The sequence below is a fragment of the Notolabrus celidotus genome, chromosome 11, assembly GCF_009762535.1.
Source record: "Notolabrus celidotus isolate fNotCel1 chromosome 11, fNotCel1.pri, whole genome shotgun sequence".
Classification (NCBI taxonomy): domain Eukaryota; kingdom Metazoa; phylum Chordata; class Actinopteri; order Labriformes; family Labridae; genus Notolabrus; species Notolabrus celidotus.
This window is the reverse complement of record NC_048282.1, coordinates 18,439,143-18,461,398: the sequence shown is the minus strand read 5'-3', so window position 1 is coordinate 18,461,398 and position 22,256 is coordinate 18,439,143. Positions and strand designations below refer to the sequence as shown.

Below are 22,256 nucleotides of genomic sequence, written 5' to 3'. Positions count from 1 at the left end.
ATTCAAATTAACGATTTCTGAAACAACACTTGAATGCCACATAACACATTTAAACGGAACATGGAATTTGATCGTGTTTGTCAAACTGTTTCAGTCTGTAGATTTAACGAGAGATGCTATTGTGCGCTGAGACTGCAACCAAACCTGAAGTCTTCTACTCTCAGTCCGCGGTGATTAACCTAACGATAGCATATGCTCAATAAAGCAAATGCCTTGAGCAAAATGAACCGACTAACCCCAGTAAGACGTTGGCTTTTGTCGCCCTCTGCTGCATTTCTTCAAGATAGTCTAGCTGAGTTGACTGAAGACCACTCAGGATCTAGGACAGTCTATGCTCAGGACCCTCAGGACCTAAAGTCTATGCTCAGGACAGATAGAGGGTGGGAGGGTGGGGTGGTGTGAAAATAGAAAACAAAAGTATTTGGACATTTTTATTTATAGATATGGTTGCAACAATATAAAGACAGACTTCAACGCTCCAAAGAAAATGTTTACACGTAGATGTAAACATAATTCAATCAAGGCGTTCAAATTTTACCTTTTAGTTAATCATTAAAACTTATATTTTTATTTCTATACATTTCCCACCAGTCAGTCTGGCAAGACACCCATTCAAAACACTTAACATACAAAAAAAACCAAACCACACACTTAGAGTGAATCCTTAAACAAAGCACTCAGTGAAAAGATGCTTACAAGCTTGAGACAAAGTTTAAACTTATGGCAGTGTTTAGAATAACCCACACCATGAACATGTTTTCTAAAAAAAGTATTAAAATAAATAGTTTTATTAAAACGGAAAATGATCATGAAGAGTATTACCTAATGAGGTTTGTAAACATATGGCAAGCAATAACTGCAATGCATCAAGTTCTAAGGAAACAATGACAGCAAGCGTGAGGCATAACCATGAAATATGTATCACAGGGTGATAATATATTAACATATTTAAATATAAAATCAACTCACAACCTGTTGCTTAGTAGGTTATTAAAACAATAAGTGTACCTCATACATTTGTCCTATGCTGAGCTGGATTAGGCTTTCCAAAACCTTTATGTGTAACCAGTTGAGCATGTCTTTTTTTGTCAACTGAACATGAACTGTGCAAGAATTCAACATTTCATATTCCTGTTGCTCAAGAATATTGACACCCTACAGGCAGGCTTGCACAAAGGAAATATATCCATTTCCATTGCTGGCTTTGGAAGACCTACTCCAGCTGTTTTCATTCATGAGTCGCAGTTACACTTTGGTCAACAAACATTTGGCTTCTCAAGTTTCCCTTAACCCAACGCACACATTTCCCCCGTTTCTACAAGCTCAGGGCTGGCTCACAAAGCTTGATACACAAATCCCCTACAACAAATTCCAGCAACTTTAAAAATATTGAGTCCCAAAACAGTCTTCATTGTTAGCTCATACCGCAGCAACAAGAGGGAAAACAAACTGTAGCTTGTGGCCAAGATATCAGATGTTTCCATTTGTTTGGCAGTTACATGGCTTTCCAATAGTCTTTTGGATCCACTGCTGCTACTCCAGCTGTTACTGTGCTGTTAATGTCAGAGAGTACCAGGCAGGATCATCCTTCCAGGGGTGGACGGAGTGGGATACAGCCATCCATCTCCAGGGACTCGGGCCAGCCTTCATACTTGTTGCTGCTCTTGCTGTTCTTCATACGCTGTTGGGAACAATCACAGTAACACAGTGCAGATGTCAACAAAACAAAGCGGGATCAGCTGCCCAATGGATAGCAGCTGAAACACAGAGTGCTGAATAAATAATAAATATGATTTAACAATTTAAAATGATGAATAGATTTTCCCAACAACAGGGTTGGTGTTTATTGACAGCTTATGAAAGCTTTCTAAGAAACACAAAAGCTACTGGACCCATAATCTCTGACTTTTGAGTAAGCACATAAACGCACCAGCCTTACCACGTTCATAGGGCCTTCTACTGGCTGACTTTCTATCCAACGTAAATTCACTCTTTATAAACTCAAGCTTAAAAAATATAACTATGTAGAAAAAAAGTTTGTAAAATCATCAAACTTAAAACAATGATCAGGTTTGGTCACATTTAAACAGTGGTGGACAAAATACACAGCTTCTTTACTTAAGTCAAAGCATAGATATTCCATGTCAAATATTACTCCAATACAAGTGAATGTTGCACTGTCAAATTATTACTTGAGTTAAAGTACTGAAAACTTGCTTTTAAAAATACTTAAGTATTCAAAGTACTTCTTAAAAAATCTCAAAACGTTGTATTTTCACGATACATAAATGCAGTCAAGAATACATAGGAGTACATTCTGTTACATTATGTTTATTTAGAAGCCATTACTTGAAATCTCTAAAATATATACCATGGAATAAAAACACACACTAAGTTACTCCAAGCACAGACCCCTTAGTTTGAAATGTTCATCTGGAATGAAACAAATGTTATGTAGCTCATCACGCTTTCTCAGGTTGGACCGTGAATTTTTGTATGTTTGGGCAGAGTGGGAAACAGGGAGAACATTTCAAACGATACGTATCATTCATCATTTCAAAAACCTCTAACACGGGCTGAAGATATGACTATGGGTGCTCAGGTGGAGAACTATAGCCATCATCACCACCTCTAAATGAACTGCATGATCTGAGTGATGTTCTGTGTTTGCTCCACGTTTAATCTTGGAGATGCACAATGTACACGTATGGCTAAACCACTGAGACAAACAGAACTACACAAACACATTTTCTGTCTTAGGGATCAGATTTCAGAAAAGAGAAGGAAATACATGAACTGACTTCAAAGCAAAAGTAGTAAGTAACTAGAGCATTGATAGAAATGTAGTGAAGTCAAAAGTAAAATAATTGTCTTCTAAATGTAGTGGAGTCAAAGTAATAAGTTCCCCCAAAAAGTAATACTCAAGTAAAGTACAGATACTCAAAAAATGTACTTAAGTACAGTACTGAAGTGAATTTACTTTGTTACTCATTTAAGTTAGTAAGTTTTTCCACCTCTCTGCATCAGGGTAACATCACTAATCTAACTGTAGGATAACATTGACTTTGCTGGCAGACAAGAGGCCTTAAAAGAGAGGTTATTTCGAATTTATGCATGCAATGACAGTTTAATATGGTAATATTCTAGTTGTAGTTTTCTATAAATCCTCAACAATACAGACCTTACCTCCAATACTGCTCAACTTTTCTTTGTGATTTCGCTACATTACTTAATTTCTTTGCACTCCAGAAAAAAATCTGTTGACAGCTGTAAGCAGTAAATTCTTGTCACAGCCAATGATTGATCATTTCTACCCTTGGCTTCTGCTCATTTTCAATAACAACAGTGACATACCTGCTCAAAAGGACTCTTATTCTCGATTCCCTTGGCACCAACAAACACCCAGCTGTCTCTGAAAGCCAGCTCCTTCACTGCTGTGCTCCCCAAGTCCTCAAACAGTCGCCGAGACTCATCGTTCATCCTGAAAATACAGTGGCAAGTGTGTTAATGTGTATTAATGCACTGGGGGCATGTTGTTCTTCTAAGCAAGAGACGTACGAGTTACTGTAAGTGATTAACCTTTCAGAGATTTTATTGAGCTGAAACGCAGGCTCATGACTTTAAAAGCCTGTTTTGTGTTTGAGCCACAAGGCCATGTCAGACAACAGTAAGGCAGTTTCCCACACAAAGACGATACTTGGGCAGCACACAGATTCTTTTCAACTTATGCTTCCTCTAGGTAGTATCAAGAGGAAACACTCAATACATTTTCACTGTAATGCAGATGTCTCTAAAATTAGTATGGGAGGTAGAACCTTCAGTTATCAGGCCCCTCTTCTTTGCAATCATCTACCAGTCAGGCTCTGGGAGGCAGACACTCTCTCCACTTCTAAGAATAGTCTTAAAACTTTCCTTTTTGATAAAGCGTATAGTTAGAGCTGGCTCAGGCTTGGGCCAGCTCTTAGTTATGCTGCTATAGACATAGACTGCCATGGGAAATGGCTCACCAAGCTCCTGTCTTTTCATCTCTTTCTACTATCTGCTTGTAACCAACTTTAAATCTTCATGTCCCATTAAAGTTACCAAACATAGATCTTAGTAGGAGTCCCTGAGCTCCCTAGTCCCTAGTTTTTCCCTCATGAACAATCAAACTGTAAACCAGTGACTCCTGTGACTGATCACATACATGTGCAATACTTTGATTTCCAGTGCAATACCTCAATAACCATGTGCAATATTGTAATTTATCACATAACATATTTTATTATTATATTCATCTACTACATGTGCACTCCGGCTTTGGCTAAGTGAACTTATTTCATGTCTTTAAAAGTACTTCTTTACCTTTCTTTGTACAGATAGTATTTTTATTTTTATTTAGAATTTTTGGATGTGTTTAGGTTTATATATTTATTGCCCTTACTGTCTTGTTGTGTCCTTACTGTCTTGTTGTTAAGTATCAGTGTTCCATTCACCACGTCAAATTCCTTGTCGGTGTGAGCTCACTTGGCAATAAAGCTTTCTTGAGTCTTGAATCTTGAATTCATTCCTACCCCTATTGTCAACATGATTATTGTGAATGCTAATGCTAAGATCAATATTATAGCATTCGTTTGAAGTTCCTGCAAATGCTACAGATATTTTCACCATCATTACTGGTACATTATTCATGAGTCTAAATGTGCTGTTTTTATTGTTTTTGATGTTGATGTTGTTGTTGCAGCTTTGTTCTCCTCCTTCAGTATTTAGTGGCACTTTTAAAACAAGAGATTCCTCAAAGAGCATTTTTAACAGTGGCTGGAATAAGTACTGTAATTTTGGCAAAACGTTTTCTGTAGATTGATTCTACCTATTTATGATACATTTGTAAAATGCTAGAATTAACAAAGACATAGAACAGATTCTGGCAAAAAAAAAGAGTAAATAATGTTGCTACAAAGGAAAGCTGACATACTTAAGGTCCTGCTGTTGTTTTGCTTTAGTAGTGACTTGTAATATTTTAGCCCTCAAAATATTGTTGAAGTTAAACTCTGAAAGTTCTTCAGCTTTTGCGGACAATGTATATGAAAAAATTGCTTTAAGGTGCATCAAAAGTGGAAAGAGAAGTGTGACAGACTGGAAATGATAGAAAATCATGGATTCTTACTTTGTAGCTGCATCATCAAAGGAAGCCACGAACACGAGTGTTCCCTCATGAAGTGGCCGGAGAAACTTCAACAGCTCAGAAACATCTGAGAACAAACGTCAGATGAGCTATGAACTGTGGTTTACAGCTTGTTATTAAAGAGTCAAATGTTCCAGATGTGATATAAATACATACATACATACTATACATTTATGTCTGGTTTTTATTACCTCCTGCCCACATATCAAAGATCTTAGTGGCCAGCAGCTCTCCTGTCACCCCTGGAGGAAGAAACCCAAGACAGATGTTACAAAAAACATGGCTAACAGACAACATAGCTGGATATAAAGGAGATGGATGATGCTCTCACCATTGACCAAAGCTATGTTAAGTCCTCGGCCTACGTTGTTCTTCACACTGCTCAATAACCTGTAAATGGAGATAAAAGAGGTTGATGCACTTTCTTGTCTGACACATAAGCATATTGTACACACACATACACACTGCCTGGCACTCAAGAAACAACAGCAAATGTAAAAGGACCAACTACAGACAAAAACAAAAGAGGTGGGGGGAGAGACAGAGTGAAACAATACTTGCATTCAGCTCCCCAGACAGACTTGGAGGCCTGGTTATGACAGCAAAGAGGAAGAAAAAAAAAAAAAGAAAAGCATGTGAAACCCAAAAAAATGAAAAGGGGAGTGAGACAGCAGGGGAGACAAAGACACACACAAACAGAAAATAACTGGAAAGCTCTGATTCTCACATCTTGTCCTCCAGGCATATTTTGGGCCCAATGACGTTGGCAGCACCAGACACCAGGCGGAAAGCCAAATGTTTTGCGGGACAGGGAGCCGTGAGTCCACATTTATACCTTCGAGGACGGGGTTCGACTAAAATATCAGATACAGTAGCAAGAGAGTGGATGAAAAATAATGAAGGTTTCAATAATATCCTGGTACTTCTCATTATACTTTTCAGGAGAAGAGGTCATGATACAGTCTTGTCATAGATGTTCTTCTACTTACCAGGTGTTGGTTCCTCACTTGCACCTAAAAAAATGGACACAGTTGTAGCACTTGAATTAGGCCACATCCTATCAGCAAGGCTTTATTTGATTGAACACAAACCCACTATCAGGCATGTACTGAGGTGAAACCAACAAAACTTAACCTTTGAGTTTCTTTTAACCCTGTGTTTGTTCTGTTTCTAGTCAATGAAACATAAAAACAACCCTAACCCAGACATTAATCATCACCGTCTTCATCCATTAAACCCTGAATAAATATTTCTCTTACCAGTGAAGAAAAATCTCACGGATGAGTTACTGTCCCCCCCAAACAAGGAGTTTGCCAGCAGCCAGGTGAGCCCCACTAACAGCAGCACAACCACAGCTCTCAAGGGCCCTGCAAAAACCAATAGAGAACACTTGGTCAGGCTAAATTCACATGAGATTAGAAACAGATTAAAAAATTCCAGCTGAAATGTTGCAGAACGAACCTGTTAATCTCATCATTCACCCTTTCATAGACCTGGAAAGAGACAAATGAGACAGATTGTATTTACTTTCCAATTGTTTAAAGTTCAAAATAAGATTGCTACATACAGATTGCTTTTTTGATGTGCCATAAATATATTAATCCAAAATTCACTTTACTGGTATTGGGACATAAAGGGCGACATAACTTAAGTGCTTTATTGTATTGCATCATTAATGAGCTTATCAAATGTGTACAGTCATAGCAGATAGGATCACCTCGAATGAAAACTTTGCAAATGGTCTTTTAAAGAACTCTGTTTTCATATAAAAGCTTTGATATAAAGCTTTTAATGTTTACTGTGGTATAGCAAGATGGCACTGCAGAAATGACGCTTGAAGTGACCACACGAGCCCAAACCATTCTTAACACAAGGACACACAGGTTAAAAAGGTCTCTTACAACTTATTTCATCACTTATATGCACTTTCAAGTAAAAAGCAACAGGTCTTACCTTCTGTGCTCAAGCTCCAGGCGAGTACCACCTTTTTTCACCTTTTCTCAGGTGCAGTACACGGCAGAGGAGAGCTGTTGCTCCTGCCACTCGGGACTCAGACTATTTCTTGCGCTGTTTCCTCATTGAAGCTTTTCTTTGCATACATAATCTATCACTAACAACAAAAATGGTGGTAATATGCTCTCTGGATTATTTACTCTAGTTTTACAACGCTACTTTTTTTTACAAGAAACATCGAAAAATGATGTTCCGTTCATCCCATCTGGCTGTCTTCCGGATATTGTGCCAACCCTCAGTGCGCGGCCAGTGAGTTTGCGCGAGGAACGTCACGTGACTTAAATGATTTATTTATTTTAAATTATTATTTAAAAGTCTTATACATTTTAAAGAAGCTCCTTCTTTTTAAAAACGAAACGAAAAACAAAACTTAAAACAAAAAAAAAAAAGAGAAAAATATGAATAACTTTCGCACTAGCACAATCACCACGCCTCCGTCCTCGTGCCCGCGACCATCACTTCCAAATCAAGATGGCTGCCCACAGTGCTGTACTCTCGATGTCCAAAATTATTAATCCTTTCTGGGGTGGACGCCTTGGAAATACGGTTAAAGTAAGGACCGACATGTTTCCTCGCATTATTGTTAATTGTTGTTGTGTCGTCTCAAATTAAAGGCATAGACGTAGGTTTATTTTAGCACAAGGTCATATGGTTTGATGCATACAGCTGTATTAGCAAGCTTTTAGGCTTCTGTCAATTCTCTTCAGAAATAAAAATGATTGTTTTATCAAGCAACCCCCCTGTAATGAAATGCTTTACATTGTATTGCAGGTATTTGGAACAACTCTGACAAGTCACAGGAACAAGACTTTGCTGACTGTGAGTGCATCAAATTGTCTCTGTGGGCTTCACTTATAATAATGAGAAGAAGTGATTTTGTCAATATTTGATTCATGAATTCAATTCAATTCATTAAAAAAAAATCACTTCTACTCATGAAATCATTAATTTCCAAGATGTCTGGCTTTGGGTTGTGACTTTGGGTACGTTTGTATCTGTTTCGATGTAACCTTGGAGTGGTTTTTATCTGTTTTCAACCCCCTTGGGGGAGGAGAGGTTCTTAACATTAAACTTCTGAACCACTCCTTGGATTCTCATGTGGAGCTGTCAAACTGATTCTTGCCCTTCTGCTTTCCTTGCTGCGCATCTTCAACAACAGGGAGAAAACATTGTAAGTAGCTGACTCTGATGTGCTTTATTTGACTGCAATGCATCATTTCACATTCAAGAAAGTATAGTACTGAGTAGGCTGAGTGGTATTGAAATAAAATAAAAAACACATTTACAAACAATGACCAGAACAAGTATCATTAAGAACAGTGTACATTTGGATCTCTAAAAGGTTATGAAATATCACGTGTAAATAATGTAATGAGTGATGGATATACTTACCATACTAGTTAAGGTATGACAGTCTGACCCCCCTTCATGCCCCAGTAACTGTTAAATAAGTCAATGATATGTGATGCTTTGGCTGGTGGAAGGTAAACTGGATGCTTGGGCCAGCTGGTCTCGGAATTTGCTAAAGCACTGGTGGAATCACTGACTAACAACTTTCTACTGTCTTCACCCTCACACAACTTCTACCTGGGTACACAGGCCTAGTAGGACTAAACTAGGGATTGTTCCATTAACATCAAACTTACTTAACTTATAAAACTTACTTAACTTATTCATTTCTCACATGTCAGCCTCCAGATGTTTATGTGCAACTGTGTATCAGGGCATGCACAAAGAAATGTGTTTGTTTTGTAATCAATGAGTTTTATACAAATTGCATTTGTGACATTTTTGCTTTTAAATTGACCAAAACATAGAGATAGAGATTTACTTTATTTGTCCCCCGTTGGGGGAAATTCTTTTGTTACAGCAGCTTACAACACGGGGCAGGGGAATAAAACAATGTACTAACATAGTTAAAAAATATAATAACAATAGTAATAGCAATGACAAGGGTAAAATATAATATAATATAGTAAAATAAAATAAAATAAAATGAAATAGAATAGAATAGAATAAAATAAAATAAAACCAAGTAAAAATAAAATAAAATATGGCAACTATCATGGAGGTATACACACTATGTACACTTCTATCTGATAAATAGATAAGGTATTTGGAATAGTTGATATTACTTAGTGTATGTGTGCACTATATGTATTGTATCTTAAATTCTATCATAAATACTGACTCACACATACTGAAAATGGAGTGAAATAGCCAATGCACTCAAATTAACCTTACTCAATGTTATTTAAAAAACATATTCTATTGTTATTTATTAAAATTAGGTAATGGGAAGCTCTCTTGATATTAAAAGTACTTGTAAATAGAGCTGCACAATTAATCAAATTTTAATTGTGATCACGATTCTGACCGCCATCATTAAATTAGCCTTATCGTCTGCGATATTTACATTTAAAATGTGGACTCTGCTTCATATCTGATCAAGCACTTTCTCAACGAGTCAGCCAACCACCAGGGGGCGAATGCATGGTTAAGGCTTCATTAAGCTTGCTAAATAACAAGCGGATGTGCCCAGCAGCGGCAGCCTCAAGTCACTCACTGGACAGATGAGAGCGAGTCATGTCGAGAGAGAAAAGTACAGCAGCAATTGGAGATGAAGAGCATCATAGTGAGGAGGTAGTGCCTTGAGAAGGCTCACCATCCATTGTCTGGACTTGTGACGTTAAACAAGAAGAAGTCATATGTAAAGAGTGCAGCAGAGTTGTGTCTGCCCCGCAAGGTAACACAACTAATCTGTTCAACCATCTGAAAAAAAAATCACAAACTGATATACAAGGAATGCATGTTTGTTTAAAAGTAGTGCAATAAAAATACAGATGTTTTCCCTATGAATAATCGTGATTACAATATTGTTCAAAATAATTGTGATTATCATTTTGGCCATAATCGTGCAGCCCTACCTCTAAACCCACAACATCCGGTTTATGAAATCCATGTTTTGTATTCATTTGGATTTAAATTGAGAAATTGATATTAATAATTAATACCATCATGGCATTTACAATAACCACAACATTGTGGAAATTACCACAAACCAAGCTTCTTTAGGTTGAATTGGCTCTTCAATTTGTCAAGTTTCTGCAAGTGAATATTCTTAAAGTGGTAGGTTGGAAGTACATCTAAAATCAAATGCCACCACATGTTAATACATCATTTACTACATGTATGAATTTTAAGCATGTATAAGGTCATAGATGTATATTAGTAGGGTTAAAGTGTTCAAAATCACCAGTCTTGTCCCTTGAAGGTGAGCACACTTAATGATGTAATGAATGTTGCAGCCTCCTCCAGCAAAGTATGGAGGCAGACACACTGTGACTCTCATTCCTGGAGATGGAATCGGTCCAGAGCTGCTCAATCATGTCCGAGAGGTGTTCAGGTTTGTAAGATTTAAGCTCAGTCCTATTTTAAAGTGTAGCCCACACACTCATGTCTATGGCCTTACAATGTATTTTGTGCTTATACTCTAGGTTCAGCTGTGTTCCTGTTGACTTTGAGGTGGTGCATGTCAACTCTGCCCTGGAGACCGAGGATGATATCAATAATGCTATTACTGCTATCCGCCGTAATGGAGTTGCTCTCAAAGGTAAGCAACCGCTTGTCAGTCTGTTTAGAAGCCGAGCATTAACGCAAAAGCAGAACAGCTGCTGAGAAGAATTCAGTTTATAATAAGACCATGACACTAAAGCTAAACCGTGATATTACTCCACTCTCCTGGTAGGTAACATTGAAACCAAACATACCATGGCGCCATCTGTCAAATCCAGAAATAATCTCCTACGGTAAGAGTTTTAATGAAATACCCAGCTCCCTTTGTAAAATCTCTGTTTTGTCAGATGGCTTACATTTCTCACATAATTGGGTCCTTTGTGTCTGGTTGAGTGAGTTGACCCATTTTTTTTTTCCTGTATTCCCCCCACTTTCCCGTTCTCTTGTTCTATGTGTGCATGACCAGCACAAGCTTGGACCTGTTTGCCAATGTGATGCACTGCCAGTCCCTCCCTGGAGTCCAGACTCGCCACAAGAACATTGACATCATGATCATTAGGGAGAATACAGAGGGAGAGTACAGCAGCCTGGAGCACGAGGTCAGACAGTGCGAGAACACTGAATCAATATTATTGACCACTGAAAAGCACTGAAACTTCAACTTTCTCCTATTGAAGATCTCTTTTCCCTCTGTGTCTTGTATTCGCAAAACAACTTCTTTTTTAATCAGAGTCAGACACTACCCTAAAACTTTTAAGAGTACAGCACTTGTTTACCAAGGGGAGAACATAGGTCTGCTGATCCTGATTAGTATTGGTGCAGATAGTGACCCTATTAAACCAACTTTTATAGACCAGACAAAAGAGACCCACATTAAATACTAGGTTTCTTAGTTACAATACTAGGTTTCTTAGTTACAAGCTCAAACACGCTCTGTTAAGTGTTGAGATAACTTCTGTTATGATTTGGCATTATGTGAATAACAAACTGATGGACTGATTACCCTAACACCTTTTAAGTTTCATTCATAAAATACAAATAATTTCAACTAAAACTAGTGACGGCATGAAGGTCAGTCTAGATCGGGGATTCCCAAACTTTTCAGCCAGCGACCCCCAAAATATAGGTGCCAAAGACTCACGACCCAAACTGTCCCTCAAAGCGATTCATTGTTTCACTTTTTAAAGCTGGCCTGAAGAAAATTAGTCTACCTACATGCACATGTGGCCGTTTCCTGTGCTGCTGTGAATTAACCTGCTGTTACTGATGCTTTTGTTAGTTCATCGCAAACTAACCATAACCTTAACCTTAGGAGTAATCTTGCAACAAAGTTGCAGTTTTAATATAATGAGGTAAAATTTGCAATTTTTACTGAAACCAAAGATTAACTTCTGTAAGACATCTTGCGACCCCTCCATTACTGTCTCGTGACCCACCAGGGGGTCATTAAAGTTAGTTCAAGTTGGTCAGATCAAGTAAGTTCAAGAAAACTGCACAGAACAGTCTGCTAATAATCCTAGCTCAGCTGTCAGAGATCTGTGAGACATTACTACCTAATCCTTGACGACTGTTTAAGCTCTGATAGTTTCAAAGGAAACAGGAGTCGTATTTTCATTGACTATTACTACCAGAATAACTGCCTCAAGCTCGACCCTGGAAGAAAACCTTTAATTTAATTAGAATTTAAAGAAAAATATTACATTTTTTTTGATACGTGTAACAACAATTATATGACTTTAATATAGAGTCGGTAATTCTTTTTTTTTTTAAACTGTTTTTATTTTCACAGCTTGACACACAATTTATACATTACTTTCCTACTATATAATGAAGAAAGACAAAATAAATAAAAAATAAATACACATATATGACTATAAAAATAGATATATAATAATAAAAATAAAATAGTAAAAATAGAAATAAAACACAACCAATTCAAAGGCATTTTCGGCAGAGGTCAGGGCCAGCCATACGACCACGCTCTATGCTGAGCTTAGCCACGCCATGCAGATCATATGGTTACATATCCAAATAAATCCGAAAGCAGTTCCATCTTTGCATAAAAAAAGTCCAGCTCCAGTTGTAGATTTGCAGTCATCTGTTCCATTGTGTAGACCTGCTTTAGTGTCTGTGTCCACTGAGCAGTTGTTGGCGGCTTAGTGTCCTTCCAGTTAATAGTAATAATTTTTTTGGCAATCAACCAAAGTATCCGCATTATGTACCTCTGATCTCTGTCATATAAACCTTTGGGTAAAACTCCCCCCAAAAATATCAGGGGCGTCAGATTAAGTCATCAACAGAACCTTGCAGAAACAGCCTTTTTTTCTTATGTTTACCTTCTAATGCTCACAGTAAGTGGTGCATTTGACTGTCAAAAGAAAGACAAGAAACTCTTATTTACACCTGCAAGAGACAAAATTTGCAAACAGATGAGAAATACCACTTTGTCCACAGGGGTCACCAAAGTCATGACACACTGACATTTCTCACAGGAGCTTTAAGAAACAATAACTACAGTGGATAAACTTTTAGAGTTAGGAAGTAATCTGCAGTTGCACATGTCGCCTCACAGATAACTCAGAACAATGCAACTTATTATCAACAGCTTGATCTACATGAACCGAAGTTGTGATGTTTTAGTCTTACTCCTCTCTGTCTATTTCTAGAGTGTGTCAGGGGTCGTGGAGAGCCTCAAAATCATCACTAGGAACAACTCCCTCAGGATCGCTGAGTATGCTTTCCGACTGGCCAGGGAGAAAGGCCGCCGTAGGGTCACTGCTGTTCACAAGGCCAACATCATGTGAGTTTCTCTGAGGCAAATGTAATGCCAGAGCTGTTGGCCTCCTGAGTCTTACATAATAAAGTAAAGTGAGTTTCTCAGGGCTGGAAATGATTTAAGTGGACTTTCTGCTCGAACAGGAAGCTTGGTGATGGCCTGTTTCTGGAGTGCTGCAGAGAAGTGGCCTCTGGTTACCCGGACATCACATTTGACAGCATGATCGTGGACAACACCACCATGCAGGTAACAGATGATGAAATCTCTCATAATGTGAGTTTAGAAAAGTTTAGAAAGGGTTTTAGAAGTCTGAATGTTTGTGTCATCTCAGCTGGTGTCCAAGCCCCAGCAGTTTGATGTGATGGTGATGCCCAACCTGTATGGAAACATAGTGAGCAACGTGTGTGCAGGCCTGGTGGGAGGGCCTGGCCTCGTGCCCGGGGCTAATTACGGTCATGCCTACGCTGTCTTTGAAACGGTGAGTGTTTGGCACCTCATGGTTATTAGCACACTATCCCCTCTGTTCTATTTTGGAAGAATGGAACATCAAATGAATCATCAGCATGAGTTGTGCCTGGTTCTTGCCCTAATTTTTTCTGCTACGCTCAGGCCACGAGGAACACAGGGAAGAGCATCGCTGACAGAAACATTGCCAACCCCACTGCCATGCTTCTTGCCAGCTGCATGATGCTGGACCACCTTAAGTAAGATTTTTTAAGATGAAGTACTTAGAGTAAATTCCTTTTGGGTTTTGATCTGGAAGTAATGTGTTGACTGTGGTGTACCAGTGTTATAAACAATTCTTTCTCCTTTGTCTCCAGGCTTTACGATCATGCAAGTTCTATCCGAAATGCTGTCCTCACCACCATGAATGAAACCCGGGTTAGTCCTTCTTCACTAATAGGCCCTCCCTTCACCTGTGTCACTGCCATAAAGCTGTTGGTCCATTGTTGTTTGACAGAGGCTTAGAGGCCTTGGTGACATGTCTGGCATGCTTCCTAGTGGGCATCACAAAACACCCACACAAAGCACTATTGTATGCCTTTGATGTCCCAAAGCTCATGATCAAGTGCTTCACTGAGTGGTATCTGATTTTACATCGTGTGGCATTTCTTACAGTCCTTTAGTTCATTTAAAAAACAACTGATCTGCTTATCACTCAAAACAGAAGAGAGGTTTCTGCTTTGGCACAATTTTTGAGAAAGTATTTTCCTCTATTGAGAGTATGTTACAGCTTGCAGGTTTTTAAATTCTCTGTTTTCTTGTCTTGCAGTTGCACACAGCTGATATCGGGGGTCAGGGCACCACTTTAGAGGTGGTCCAGTCCATCATGAGGCTCATCCAGAGTAAAGGGCAGCTCACGTCTGACCTGTAAACCCAACTCATCAGAGGTGGGATTTTGAACAGGTGTCTGTAACTGGGACAGGTGCACAGTATCCAAGAGGGATGTCCATGCATGTTTGTTTCCATGGCACCATGTCCTTTCAATGACATCAGAATGGTTCTGTTTTTTTTCTTATCCACACATCTTGCTTATTCATTCAAACAGAGACCTTATATTCACGTCCACCTTCGCACATTTCTTACCTGTACCAGACCTTAAAAAAAGTTTACTTTCAGTAAAATTCAAATATCACACACATTTAGATTGTTATCCCACTGTAAGAATATATTTTATTTCCTGAGTTCATCCGGTTCAGTCTGTTGAAATTCCATTTCTTACCAATTCTCATGACATCCGAGGAGGCCTCTTTCCCAGCATGTCAATCAACAAACACGTATTAGCTTCAGTACTGTTGAAAGTATCCTGAAATGGGCATGCAGAGTCTTTATTGCGAATCATTATTTATTTATTTTAATTGCAGCTCTGTTACAGCCTTTCAATGAACCAAAAATGTTCAATGTTGATTTAATGCCTTTACTTTCTTCTGTCATACTTTAAATGTAATCCTGTAATGTCTGTCATATACTGTAATACGCCTTGTGTTCACATCAGATCAACTGTATTTTTAAATGTTATATATTCACTGCATCATCAGAAGAGGTATGCATCAAACAACTGTCAGAGGTCAACTTTTATGTTTGTGCCATTCTTACATGTTTACTTAAGTTTGAATCATATGAAAGTATACTGTTGTCTTAACTTAAAAAGGGTTGGCTTTAACATACCAGTGGATGGGTTATATACTGTATAACACATATATTATCAATACAAAAAACAATGTACATTAAAGTGAACTTTATGGACAAAGCATTACAAGTGAAAAGTCTCTTTAATGAACTCTGAAGCTGAAGTAAATAGATATATAGTGCCATGTTAATTTGTGCTCAAGTATGATGAACTAATGTAGAACAATATAACTATCCAGAAATGTTTCAATTCTAATTTTTGGGGCATCTTTGTGATGCTGATGCAAAAAAATAGGCTGTGGTCTTCCTAAAAAACGCTTTTAGTTGAATAAATACCTCTTTAAAAGGGTTAGAAATAATTAAAAAGGAAAGAGCAGGACACCGGCATTCCCTGAAGTAAGGCACAACAAACACCCTGGATACTAAGGCTTACAACCAAACTCTACCCTTGTATCGCTCAGGACTGTTCAGTTCTATCTTGACTCTTTGTCTTTGGTTCAAGGAGGAAAATCTCCCTGGCTCCCTGCTGGGAATAAGATTATTTTTCTGCATATTAGATAAAGCTCACTGATTCTTCCGTTTGTTTTACAATTTCATGCCCCATCAGTCTTACTTGAAACACTGGATGACAAGTTGCTGTTTTACATTTCATCACTAGGTGGCACTAGAGGTGCCAGCAAACTGCAACTTGAGGTCAATTCTTATGAGCAGTGAGCCCTTTTTTTTTTCTTTTAACAGAAGAAATGCATGTTTTAGTTCACAGACTTGATAGGTAAAAAGCTGCAGAGAAAATAAGACGCTGGCAATCTGGCAGCCAGATTGTTTCACATAATAGGGAACATGAGGTTGATATCTGTTGTTTTCATGTCACTGATAGAAATGAGGCTCTCTGCTTTTTATCAGGCCACATGAAAAAGATTTGTTCTCTTCCTTTAAATCATGGCATAAATCTCAAGTACTTCTTATAATGTCATCTGACAAAACTATGTTACATTGTTTGATTAGGTTTCAGATAAGTTGATAAAAGTTTTAGTAATAACAAATCAGAAAACACCCCGTGCTCATATATTGTGCAATAATCCCAGTGTGATACAGTGATAAAAACAACATCCATAATGCTGCATTTGTATGTTGAGAAAGGATAGACCTTTTAGTGCAGCAGATGTCTTCCTGTGGCACACATGTGAAACTAATAACATTAATTGGTGCACTGCATTACATTGATTGCTTAAATGAGACTAATTAATTACCCTGGTAACAAACTGTGTTTTCTTTAGAGATAAATCAGAGGGTTTGCTGTGGAAAAGGAAGGGCAACTCTATTGTAGAATAATGTGAGCTATTATTTTGTCACTGCGAAATGGTAAAAAGCCATACAAACTAAACTGGAGAGCTCCTTCATGAAGCAATTTTTGCAAAATTAGAAATAAAACATAAATGTAATGTCTTTAGGGTCCTGATATGTAGTTTTTCTTTGGATCACTGTAATCATTACAAGCAATAAAAAACTCAAGTTTATGACATGCTCTTTGATGATTTAGTTGGCTGTGGGATGAGCCAGAGATAACACTTTGGGATTAGCAACAGGATAAGCAACAGGATGAGTCCAAGCAAAGACTAACAACCAAAACAAATAGAGAAGAAGGCAGAAGAGTAAGTACGGGAGGAGCTGCTGGACTGTCTACTGGATGAGCCAGCTAAATACCCAAAGTAGGAGGTAAGACAGGAGAATGAGGGGGAGCTCAACAAAAGGTTTAGGAGGAGCTGGTGGAGTGGGCTGGGTCGTGTTGCTTTCAAAGTCTTATGTTGTTAGATTTTGGTAAGCTGACAAAAGTCCCTGTGTGACGTTAGTAATGATACAAACTCAACATATAAACTGCTGCCACATGTCAAATAAATGTAACACCAAATGACCATAATGACTTAGAGTGAAAAGTGTTATGTTTATAAAATAAATAAATTAAGTGTTGTTACCACCACTCAATAATTATTGTATAAGAGTGGCCTATAGGTCAGAAATACACAAAGCTATCCAGACTGCACTCGTCTTTTGTACCAGGCTGTAAACATGTTTATTTCTGCTGTAAAGATCGGCTTTTTTTGGTGTGTATGTGGTTTCCAGTACTTCCGGAGCCAGCCCCAAGCGGATCCTTGATGAACTGCAGTTTTTGGCACTTACGCATTGGACTCATATTTTTTTAGACCGGAGGTTGCTGCTTGGTTACACCCTTAACTTACATATGTTTTATTTCTTTAGGTGTCAAGTGTAGTCTGAGGATGCTGTGTTGTTTAGTATAGAATGATGTAGTACCAAATATTAACAATATACTGTTTAGAGTATATATTTAGCATCTACATACCCACAAAGTTTATTTGGATACTTGTGTAGATAATGAATGCATAAACAGGCTGTGAGATATGCTGCTTTGTCCCTGCTGCACTCCCACTGTCTTTGTTTCATGTTTATGTTTTGTTTTATTTACAGAATGGTATGTCATCCTATTGGACCCATATGTATGTATGTTTGTTTGTTTGTTAAAAAAGAGAAAAACTACATTAAAAGAAAATTATATTAAAAAAAAAGAAAAACACAAATCATTAGCAGTAAAAAGTAAATGTTATATGAAGTTACAGGTAATGCTTGCCAACCATGTTAATATTTAAAGTGAAGAGTACAAACATGTATTTCAAAGTTTAATGATCCAACAAAATAAAACAGTGAAAATAAGCTGTTGGTAAATGCAGTGATGCTTAGTAATATGTTAGACTGTAAATAGGTAAAAAAAAAAAAAAATCTATGATGGAGAAAAAGTTTTCTATCATACTAATATTTATAGTATCAAACATGCATTTGTTCACACTTTGCTAACCAGATTTCAGATTTTTGACTAGACTTTTCCTTTATAAAATTGTTTCATATTTTTTGTACTATTATAATGACATGATATAAAGTGACATGATAAGATGAGTTCACAAACGCCTACAGGAAACGTCGCCACGACTTGTGTTGATGAAGTATCCACTACATTTATTCATTTTTAAAACCTGGGAATGTGAAACGAGTTTAGTTTCACATAGTTTTCGAAGCTAAAGTTGTTAGCCACCCCAACTTCTGTTTCTTTAACCCTCCAGCTCGCTAGCTTCCCATAGCTGTGAATTTTGTCAAAGCACACATGGCAACCAATGTATTCACCCGGAGAGCCCAGTCACATTGAAGTGAGTTTTCCACAACTTCTACACTGTAGTGATGTAATCAAAACACTAAATTAAATTTAATATTTGAGAGTGAGGTTGAAGAGGAAAATCTTTAAAAACCAAACACTGCAGAGAGAAGTCATCAATGCTAGAGGTAGGTCATCTTTGTTGAGATTAGATTAGATCTCAAGTTCCTTTTTCTTCATGGGAAAATAACGTCAGTGGTGGTAGAAGCAGAAGTTCCAAGTAGCCTGCATTTCTGTCAGTAGAAGTGATGATTAGTGGTGTGGGCGTATCGATTCTGTGGTATCGATATATCGATATTTTCAAGCTATTCATTTGAGTATCGATTACTCTAATAAAATATCGATACTACCTAATAAATGCAAAATAAAAGCGCATGTGTCACTTCTGATTCGTTTAGGGTAACTTACTCCCAAGTTTTGTACCAACAAATTCAGAGACATTGTGATCACAGTGACATTTTAACAGTCATGGTGAAGAGGCTGTTTTAAGCTTTCCACTCAGAGAATTTAATTAGAGGGTGTTATCATATCGAATCATAAAAGTGTGGTATCACCCAGCACTAGTGATGATATCACAACAGAACCATGCTTTAGTTCAGGGGTTCCCAAAGTGTGGGTCGGAACCCCCTAGGGGGTCGCAAGACACAAATGGGGGGGCCATGAGATGTCTTCCAGAATGTTTTATTTTTTTAAGTTATCTTAAAATATTACATTTGACCTATTATAGTAAAAAATATCAACAAAAATAGTAGCTAAACTTTGAATAGAAACCTTGAAAATAGAACATGTAATGAGTTTTCTGCCTTTCTTTTTGCCAGATGACTCCTAAGTTTAGGGTTAGTGAACAGTTAATCATTAAAAGCATCAGTAGCAGTAGGTTAATTCATAAAGGCACAGGAAACACAGACACACGCTCATATAGTTAGGCTAATTTTCTGCAGACCAGCTAAATGAAGCCACATTAAATCACTTTGAGGGACAGGGGGGGGTAGCAAGTCTTTGGCACCTATATTTTGGGGGTCGCTGGCTGAAAAGTTTGGGAACCTCTGCTTTAGTTCATAGTACAAGGGTACATGGACATCAACATACACTTAAAACATAAGTACATTTTAGAGGAGCTCTATTTGATTATATCACACCCCTGGATAGTTTATCAAATTCCACTGTGTTAACACATAGTTATAATGAAATACAAGAATGTGTCTGTTTATCATTGTTTAAATTGTTAGTCTAAATCTGCAAATGAACTGACTTTGTTTCATAAATGCATGCTAATAGGCTGTCAGGGCACATAGCAAACCAGAGTGTTAATGTCCTGAATTAGCTATTAGTATATATCTTTATAACCCACTGCAATCGCTCATTGTTTAACAAAAGCAATCAATGTGCACCAGCTCAAGCATAACATTGTTGCTATTTCTATGACAGCACCTGCTCGTTTCTGTCTCGTCTGCTCCCTCCTTGCCTGTGGTCATAGGGGGAAATCCCATTGTAATGTATCAGGTGTCCCATTTGAACATTGAGAACATTTGCGTATCAAGCAAAAGTCATTTAAAAGTTCAGTTGTCCTGGTGAATCAACATTCATACTCAATCATTTGGTGAGCAGTGTATGAAATGTGCAATAAATTACTGCATGTGTACATTGGCCCCTGAAAATTGGCTGTCCATTCCCGTTTTACTTTCTCTTCATTTATGTAAGTTATTCAAGCTAGGGCGGTAAAGAGTTTGCTTCTTAATTTCTCTGCTACTTTTCATTTCAAATCAATCTTTTTTTTTCACTTTCCATAAGAGGTCCCCCACCCTAAGCCAGCTTTTTCTCATCATCCTATTCCACTTGGGCTGTTTACCTCCCGTTCCTGACATCACTTCTCATCGCTGCACATGGAGCTATACTTACTCACTCTTGTCACCCCCTCACCCGCTTCTCACTCTTGTCACTCCCTCACCCGCTTCTCCTCTCTACTCTGAGTCTCTCTGTCCTCTCTGAGCTGCTGCTGGAGCCAGGCCATGAGGCAGATAACCAGAGAGGGAAATGTTGCAACAAACAGCCGGCCACTTGATCTTTATAGGCCACCATGTAGTGCTTAGTATAAAGCTGTGAAGGGCCTCAAGCTGCTGGGCAGGTTTTGCTGCAAGAGCTGCCTCTGAAAGGTTGAATCGCCAGAATAGAAATAAATACAACAACAAAGCCAAATAAATCTAGCCTTTAGAGATTTGTTTTCATGTGCTTGTTTCATTCATATCTATCTCTGAGATTTGTGCTGTCAATCCAGGACAAATGGGGTGTCAGGAAGTTGTTTTCAGTGTTCTGAGTATTGTTGAATTAGCCTGATATGTGGATAACTGACAAATCTCAAGATAGTCTCAATGAAAACTAGTTTACAAAGATCGTGTTAAGGCACATTTTCTCTAAAAAAGATATGTTGCTTGATTTCTTTTCCCTCATTTTTATTCAGTTTGCATGAGCTCCTCCTAAAAACAAGTTACTGTGTCCAATCATTTTAAAGGACCTTAGGTCGTCTCCAAGTTTGTCATTCAAAGATCTCAACTTTTTTTTTTAGTTGCGTCATACACAAACTAAACTTACTCACCCGTCAGTGTTTATTGTTTATTCATGTTTCTCCAACTTGCCTCCTTTTGGACACAGAACATCAAGTGGATCTGCCAGTAAAGATGTTGCTAACTTGCTTGACAGTGATCAGCTTGTTTTAAGGTCAGGTGTTCCCTCAGTGTACGGTATTTATGAGGTTACCCATTGCAGAATTCTTTTTGTGGTGTGACCCTAACACTCGATGGAGGGACTAGCTGGGCTGCCATCCAAGCTGTTACTTAAGTTACGTTTGATCACAACTGCCTAAAACCCTTTGCCCGATTAAGCAATTGAATAGAAAAAAGATGGTGGCATGACTTGTAACACTAGGAAAGGAGTTTCCTGGAATGTCTTTATGTAGTGTTGCTTGAAAAAGCATAAGACTCTAGTGTGCTGATAGAAGAGTATGGCTTGTTTGCAAATTGTTGAAATCAGCCTTACCTAAACCACAATCAGATATAACCGCCTTTGTTACTTTATTGGCTCGACGCCTCATTCTAATGAGGTGAAATCAGCAACACCCCCTTCCCACATCTCTCTGGGTGAAAGAGATTTTTAATAGCTTAAAACTTGAAAGAATTTGTTATACATTAAAAGGATTGTCTCATAAATTCAGAGAGGTGTGGGGCCCCTTCCTTGTTTATACAGAAAAGATTATTTTTACACTTGTTCCTGAATAGGATCCTGCTCTGTCCTGCTGCTGGCCTCTGTTTGTCAATTAAATTAAGTCTTGTAAGTCTTGTAATTATTGTGTTGATGTATGTACAGTATCTCACAAAAGTGAGTACACCCCTTGCATTTCTGAAAATATTTAATTGTATCTTTTCATTGGACAACACTGCAGA

At 38.0% G+C, this 22,256-nt stretch overlaps 3 protein-coding genes across 3 annotated transcripts in view; 2 read left to right on the top strand and 1 right to left on the bottom strand.

The window, feature by feature from the left end:
- Positions 1–418: 418 nt before the first annotated feature.
- fam3a (FAM3 metabolism regulating signaling molecule A) lies at positions 419–7,436 on the bottom strand. Its single transcript, XM_034695509.1, has 10 exons — positions 7,118–7,436; positions 6,626–6,657; positions 6,424–6,531; positions 6,154–6,177; positions 5,892–6,018; positions 5,496–5,554; positions 5,356–5,406; positions 5,147–5,231; positions 3,355–3,481; positions 419–1,681 (listed from the first exon to the last, which is right to left on the bottom strand). Exons 2-10 carry the CDS (start codon positions 6,639–6,641, stop codon positions 1,583–1,585), a joined length of 696 nt encoding a protein of 231 aa, XP_034551400.1. The 5' UTR covers positions 6,642–6,657; positions 7,118–7,436; the 3' UTR covers positions 419–1,582.
- A 159-nt stretch (positions 7,437–7,595) lies between these two features.
- idh3g (isocitrate dehydrogenase (NAD(+)) 3 non-catalytic subunit gamma) lies at positions 7,596–15,723 on the top strand. Its single transcript, XM_034695508.1, has 13 exons — positions 7,596–7,729; positions 7,949–7,996; positions 8,337–8,348; positions 10,486–10,583; positions 10,675–10,790; positions 10,926–10,986; positions 11,160–11,292; positions 13,360–13,493; positions 13,613–13,715; positions 13,801–13,947; positions 14,079–14,173; positions 14,291–14,351; positions 14,743–15,723. Exons 1-13 carry the CDS (start codon positions 7,649–7,651, stop codon positions 14,842–14,844), a joined length of 1,191 nt encoding a protein of 396 aa, XP_034551399.1. The 5' UTR covers positions 7,596–7,648; the 3' UTR covers positions 14,845–15,723.
- Positions 15,724–18,746: 3,023 nt separating this feature from the next.
- LOC117821690 (vasopressin V2 receptor-like) overlaps positions 18,747–22,256 on the top strand; it is a 40,089-nt gene continuing 36,579 nt past the window's right edge. The window contains exon 1 of the mRNA XM_034696144.1: positions 18,747–18,814. The gene's annotated coding sequence lies outside the window, so the exon portion shown is untranslated. The remainder of the gene's footprint in view (positions 18,815–22,256) is intronic.